Source organism: Electrona antarctica, assembly GCF_951216825.1.
Source record: "Electrona antarctica genome assembly, chromosome: 10".
In the NCBI taxonomy this organism is placed as follows: Eukaryota; Metazoa; Chordata; class Actinopteri; order Myctophiformes; family Myctophidae; genus Electrona; species Electrona antarctica.
In genome coordinates this window covers 33,630,399-33,637,898 of record NC_136791.1, presented here as the reverse complement: position 1 = coordinate 33,637,898, position 7,500 = coordinate 33,630,399, and the positions used below count along the sequence as shown (strand labels likewise).

The window sequence follows — 7,500 nt, the reverse complement described above, 5'->3', positions numbered from 1 at the left end:
ACCACTCCAGCGGCCATATGCAAACCTCCCTCAGCAATTAATGGGGAGATGTGCAGCCCTTGGCCTCGTGGGTAATTTGTATGGGATGAATGCGGGGACGCGAGGGGGGGGATTAGTGTCATGGTGGGTGTCTGACTCTGTGGGTTTAGTGCCACTCGCCTGCGTGGTGATACAACAGCGCTGATGTGGCAAGTGAGGGATGGAGAGATATAGATGGGGTGGCTGAGGGAGGAGAAGAAAAGGGTTGAGCACCTGAAATCAGAGAACTTACAATTTACAATTTGGGCATTTAGCAGACGCCCTTAATCCAGAGCGATTTACAGTAACAACACACATTGGTAATACATCAAATACACAAGATCATAGCAAGCTAACATCCATCTAACAGTAGAATATCTGTACAATGAACCTACAGTATGAGTCTACACTAGACTTGATGAGTGATGGATCAGGAGAGAGAAAGAGAGGAGGAGGAGAGAATGAGTGAGGATAAAGAGGAGCAAATGTATAGTACTCTGTGAAAGATGAAAAGATGATTGTAGCGGGAAAGGAAGGAGAATGGGAGAGACAGAGGAAGGAGAGGGCTGACAGAGAGACAATGGGAGAGACAGAGGAAGGAGAGGGCTGACAGAGAGATAATGGGAGAGACAGAGGAAGGAGAGGGCTGAAAGAGAGAGAATGGGAGAGACAGAGGAAGGAGAGGGCTGACAGAGAGAGAATGGGAGAGACAGAGGAAGGAGAGGGCTGAAAGAGAGAGAATGGGAGAGACAGAGGAAGGAGAGGGCTGACAGAGAGAGAATGGGAGAGACAGAGGAAGGAGAGGGCTGAAAGAGAGAGAATGGGAGAGACAGAGGAAGGAGAGGGCTGAAAGAGAGAGAATGGGAGAGACAGAGGAAGGAGAGGGCTGACAGAGAGAGAATGGGAGAGACAGAGGAAGGAGAGGGCTGACAGAGAGAGAATGGGAGAGACAGAGGAAGGAGAGGGCTGAAAGAGAGAGAATGGGAGAGACAGAGGAAGGAGAGGGCTGACAGAGAGAGAATGGGAGAGACAGAGTGCCATGGAGAGACGGTGAGAGCAAGATTTCGGTGGTAGGAGTCTTGCTCCCAGCTTTTATAGCGAATGGTTAGGCCATTAGCAAGCGCTGTGCTCTGTGTGTGTGTGTGTGTGTGTGTGTGTGTAGCTGTTGGAGGTTGGGGAGGTGGTCTAGGGGTGGTGGTGGTGGGGGTTTCGGGGTGTTGGGGATCGGCGGCGGTCGTCCTGTCTTTAACTAGACTGGTGTATTGATTAAACCCTTGATTTGGCCGGCACCGCGCAGCTCAGCGCCAACCTAGCCCAGAGGAGAACGCAGAGCGGAGTGTGGTGTGGGGGGGGGGGTGGGGGGGGATCAGCGACGGCGGCTAGATGAGGCGCCAGCTGCCGAGCGCCTCCGCCCGTTCTCCTCCGAGACCCCCCTCCCCCCAATAACCACCCACCCGCCTGCGCACACGCCTTCCCCCCAGTCACACGCACATGGGCGCGCGCGCATACACACACATACATACCCACACACACACATACACCCCCCCCCCCACACACACACACACACAACCATCTATCATCTCAATATGGCGCAGGCAGCCAGTTTGTGTTGTGCTAATTTCCTCCAATAAATCAGTAATTATTGCTGCGCCGTCCCTGCTGTCTCGTTCCCCACCTCTCTCCCTCTCTCTCTCTCTGTGTCTCTCTCTGTGTCTCTCCCTCCCGCAGCTGTTTTTCCATTTGTCCAGAGAGCGGGTTTTCTCAGAGGAGCGCACGCGCTTTTATGGCGCTGAGATAGTCTCTGCCCTCGACTACCTGCACTCAGCCAAGATCGTGTACCGTGACCTCAAGGTAAAGGCCCAAATATATGTGAGTGAGTGAGTGTTTGCATGGGATGGATGGGGGGGGGGGGGGGGGGGGGGGGGGGTTGTGGAAGCTTTTTGCAGGACAGGAACTGGAGTCATCAGATATTTGAGGGAAAAGCGAGTGATTCTCTTTTTTATCATTAGTTTACACCCCCCCCCCTCCTCTCTCTTTGCGTACCCCCTCTGGCTTTTTATACAGGAGGATGCGAGTGGCGCAGGATGAGTGGAAGAGTAATTAAAGAGAGAGAGAGAGAGAGAGAGACACAGACAGAAATAGTTTCTGATTGGGGTAGAGAGGAGACAGAGGGAGGGAGCCGATGATGCCACAGAGGTAGAGGTGTGTGTGTGTGTGTGTGTGTGTGTGTGTGTGTGTGTGTGTGTGTGTGTGTGTGTGTGTGTGTGTGTGTGTGTGTGTGTGTGTGCGCCTGCCTGGCAGCCTTGGCCCCAACCCTACACACAGCAGCCAAGAAAACAGAAGAGAGAGGAAAAAACATTCAGCCATTAAAATGAAAAGGTTCAGTGGTTCCACTACACACCTCAAGTTCATTTCTCTGTTCTGCTTGGAGGGTGCGTGCGTGCGTGCGTGCGTGCGTGCGTGTGTGCGTGCGTGCGTGCGTGCGTGCGTGCGTGCGTGCTTTCGTGCTTGCGTGCGTGCGTGCGTGCATACGTGCGTACGTGCGTGCGTGTGCGCACATCTTGTCGGCTTTACAATCTAGATAAAAAACAAACCGTTCACAGGAAATTACATATCTCTGCTGTCGGGAGGAAACCCCATAACTCCAAATTTCAGGAAATTAAGAAAACCTTATATTTTTAAAACAAAGCAATACAGCCTCATCAAAGTTGGTGTTGTAACTTTATATATTGTCAATTACTTCCATGAGAGGGGGAGAGGTGGTGGAGTTAGTTGCTTTAGCAGACAGTTTGAGGGTCCAATGGAGTTAAGAGGTTTTGTGCACTTTTTACTACTTTCCATTGGTTCAATATTTTCGAAACAACACACAGACGTAAAGGGTGTTCAAATAGCACTGATTTATGCCAAAAGAAAAATCGAAAACCTCAAAAATGTTGAGTTATGAGGTTTCCTCCCGACAGCAACGATATATTATTCCACAACAAAACATACACCCCGGTATTAGACGCTTTATACAAGGCTGATATTTCGAACCTGGAACCCGTTTTTAATTGGAACCTCCCATTCACAGAGGCGAAAGGGCTACAGATGCCTCAAGACTTCAACCACCAGATCCAGAAACAGCTTCTTCCCCTCAGTCATTATTCTCTTGAACTGCTTTTTATTATTGGTACCTTACTGGATGCTACTACTAACACAATAATTATGATTGCTTTTTGTACTGCATTGGATTGATGCCAACAGATTAATTTCGTTGTACATGTGTGTAACAGTGTTCAATGACAAAATAAAATCCATCCATCCACCCATTAAAATATCTGTAAATAATGTAGCCTACAATATAACTTCATAGTGTCTTCATAGGGTCCCAGTAATTGTGTTTGATGCTGTGTGATTGCTGAGCCTTGCACTAGAGCTGTTTTTGGAAGGTTGGTGGTTCATGTTCTGGGAATGCTCTCCAGTGGACATACTGTACTCTGAAAGATGTTTGCTTTAAACGCATTAAGACCTGAGGCCAAATCACTAGTTCTCAAACCTTTTCATAGTTCAAAATTATTAAACATTTTTCAAAGCACTTTCAAGATCTGTCAAAAATAGCAGATATACTGTACAAGCTTGTGACGCGCTGTGAGCTTGGTTTTAGCCTGGTTTGAATGCGTTAATCTCTCTGAGATGTTTAAGATTGGCAGATTGCAGTGCCCAATTAGCCTATTATTGATTGATTCCCATTGACTCCAACCTGGGCTTGACACTGATCAAAAAGTGAGGAAAGGAAATGGGTATACAATATGTCCATCTCTCCCTAGCTGGAGAACTTGATGCTGGACAAAGATGGCCACATCAAAATCACTGACTTTGGCCTCTGCAAGGAGGGCATCACAGACGCTGCTACCATGAAAACCTTCTGTGGAACTCCTGAGTACCTGGCACCTGAGGTAACATTTATTTTATTTCATTTCATTTCTCCCTATTGTCATGAACATTGTTTGGCTAATTGGACAAATACATTGTGTTGCTTTTCTGTTGCAATTCTATATGATGTGTGTGTGTGTGTGTGTGTGTGTGTGTGTGTGTGTGTGTGTGTGTGTGTGTGTGTGTGTGTGTGTGTGTGTGTGTGTGTGTGTGTGTGTGTGACCTCAAACCTCAACGCCAGGAAGAGGTTAACTCTGAGAATGAACACTTTTAGAACAACCTTTTGACTGTGCAGCTGAATGTAGTGAGTGGATTCAGCTCGTGAAATAAATGTTTGGGTCAGAACAGGTATTCTGATCCTATCACAGGTATAGTGTACTCCACTGTAGGTCCACTAAATGTTTCAGAAGGCATGAAATGCCTTATTCATAGAGCTTTACACTCAACCATTGCACAGTGCAGGTTGTTTATGTTTAGCGTTTATGCGATTCATGACCTACTGTAATGGAACTTTAAAAAGAAGGTTTTTTTTCAGCACTGAAAATATGGGCCAAAAGTTCAACTGGTGAGGAGATATTATCAGGGTAGAGAGCATCGCTGTGGGTGGCAGAGACACAACCATGGAATGATGGAGTGGACTGGAAGGGAGGCGCACATTCGATTAAAAAAAAAGTAGACAACAAAATTTGGCGCAGTATTATTTCTTTCTCTACTTTACGTTTTTTTCTTTTTCATTTTTTTTTCATTTTTTCTGGGCCCTCTTCCTGCGTGTGCCAGGAGCTGATTGGAGGGTGTTGGTTATTTTTTCACAGGATGTGTATCTGTCGGTGTGTGTGTGTGTGTGTGTGTGTATGTGTGTGTGTGTACATGTGACTGCAGTAGAAAGTGCGGGCTAAAGCGAGGCAGATGGCGGCAGATGGGCGAGGTTGGAGGAAGGTGCTCAGAAAAAAACCTGGAAATGTACACCAGCGCCGCTCTGCTCCGCCTGCACGCACGCACGCTTCGCTCCGCCTGCACGCACGCACGCTCCACTCCGCTCTGCTCCGCATGTAAAAATAACACAGCATGCCGCGAGCCAAGTTACAGAGATGCAAAGTAGCTGGGATTTATTACAAAAAAAAAACAAAAAAAATGAGAGAGAGAGAGAGAGAGAGAGAGAGAGAGATGTAGAAGAGAGAGAAAGATGAGAAGGGACAGAGAAATATTCAAGTGGAATTCATAGGTTATCTGGTCGGCCACTTGTGAAACGTGACTTCAGCACTGAACGAAATGAGGTGCGGCGATGTCAATCATGTCATTAGCCCGATTTAGACTAACTAGATCGGTGCCCGGCTGTAGAGCACAGAGTCGGTAACGATGGAAGTTGGAGATCCATGCCCCACCCGGCTATGCAATATCCGTTGTACGCCCGTGTCAGAGTACCCGCTCCACCCATCTGTCTGTGTCCCTTTTATGCCCATATATATAGATTTCTGTATCTACTCTGTGTCCCTTTATTCCTACATGTATATGGAGTTCTGTGTCAGGCATGCACAAATATGGAGTGTTGTGATGTCAGAACAGGCCAACTCCATATATGGACACTGGGCAGGGACCCTGTCCAGAGCCCGGGCAGAGGCCTTTTGTGGCGGTTCTGGACAACGGTGGGTCCAACTGACTCAACACCGGGCACTGCACTCCCTGTGGCGTTGTGGAACGTGTGTGTCAAAGTCGGTGGGGCAAGCGGTTTTCGAGTTACGTGGATTGTACTGTACAACACGTACGTACAGACAGACGTACAGACAGACGTACAGAGACATGGTGCATTTATAGATAGACTAGAGCGGTGCCCGTTGGGCATTAGAGCGACAGTCATACAACTTTGCTGAATCACTTGTCCATCCTTGTAATGGTAGCAGAGAGATGACGAGGGGATGCTTAAGGTGTACAAAGGGTCATCGGTGTGGACATACAGTATCCTCACCGTCGGGCAGAAACCTTCTAACCTCCTAGCAGGAGGTGTGTGTGTGTGTGTGTGTGTGTGTGTGTGTGTGTGTGTGTGTGTGTGTGTGTGTGTGTGTGTGTAGCTTTTAGACTTCAAGACCTTCTCAATGCATCTCAGAGTTCGTCTCTCCGTCTTGTTTTCTTTATCTAACTCCTATTTCTGTCTTCTACAACACACACACACACACACACACACACACACACACACACACACACACACACACACACACACACACACACACACACACACACACACACACACACACACACACACACACACACACACACACACACACACACACACACACACACACACACACACACACACACACACTCTCCCATGCCTAGGGCTGTGGGGCAGCGTTCTGGCTCTGTGTGGATTAATCTGCTCCCTGCCTGCAACCGAGCTGCCACCACACTGTTCTGGTCCCAGGACGCACGCACGCACGCACGCACGCACGCACGCACGCACGCACGCACGCACGCACGCACGCACGCACGCACGCACGCACGCACGCACGCACGCACGCATGCACGCACGCACGCACGCACGCACACACACACACACACACACACACACACACACACACACTGCTTGTGACTAATTGTAAGCTGATATAAATTTTATAAACTGCACATAGTGAATATATTAATGTACCTCACAGTGTACAGCCTCCTACATCACACAGCACACCTCCTCCTGTCCTTACTGGAGGGAACGAGGCAACACCAAACATCTCCTAGTTTGCCTCCCTCTAAACTTTCTGAATTTGATGAGGACGGATAAATATTCCATCTGCTGTGTGTGTGTGTGTGTGTGTGTGTGTGTGTGTGTGTGTGTGTCTCTGGCAGTCTCCTAGCTGTCTAAGCCAGTGTTATCCCTCCAGCCGTATGAATCAATAGTGTATCTGGAACTGGTGGCGCGCTGAGCATCCCTTAGCACTGCTCAGCAACAGCCAGCAGGGTGACCAGCTTAAAACACACACACACACACACACACACACACACACACACACACACACACACACACACACACACACACACACTGCAGACACAATCACTCAGATTCTCTCTTGCTTACAGTACATACGTGTCCTTACGAGTCCTTTAATTTACAGGGAAATTGGTTGCATTTGTACAGCCCCTATTAAACACTGGACCTGAGTTTATTCTGTACTTGGACTGCTTTTTCCCGTATACACCAAAAAACTGCTGAAAATGGCTATAGCTCAAAAACAGCTCAGATGCGACACGTTGTGGACAGTGTTCAAGAGCAGCTCTGTCAATTCTAGACTCCTACCCTGTTGCCCAGTCTGATGCTTAGCAGTGGCACAATACCTACAGTACAGTAAATGGTCTGTCATGTTCTACCCGCAATTCAAATCTGGGTCCCGTGCGCAGGTCCCAAAATGTGTAAAACTGAGCAGGCCTGCTTGCTCAGGGGAGATATTTAATTTTGAGCTCTAGGCAGTAGCACTTGTCAACTAGTAGTGATCCTACCTTACCCGACCACAGGATCTAAATGATCTAATGATCTAATGATCTAAATGATCCTACCTTACCTGACCACAGGATCTAAATGACTCA

At 48.1% G+C, this 7,500-nt stretch overlaps 1 protein-coding gene across 4 annotated transcripts in view; it reads left to right on the top strand.

Moving 5' to 3' along the window:
• The window catches only part of LOC306931671 (RAC-gamma serine/threonine-protein kinase), a gene marked incomplete at its 5' end in the record, with an annotated part of 69,861 nt that overhangs the window by 54,907 nt on the left and 7,454 nt on the right, over positions 1–7,500 (top strand). For all 4 annotated transcript variants that reach the window (XM_079513200.1, XM_079513201.1, XM_079513199.1 and 1 more), the window contains 2 exons: positions 1,747–1,869; positions 3,825–3,953. In XM_079513200.1, coding sequence (XP_079369326.1) covers positions 1,747–1,869; positions 3,825–3,953 — 252 coding nt within the window. The remainder of the gene's footprint in view (positions 1–1,746; positions 1,870–3,824; positions 3,954–7,500) is intronic.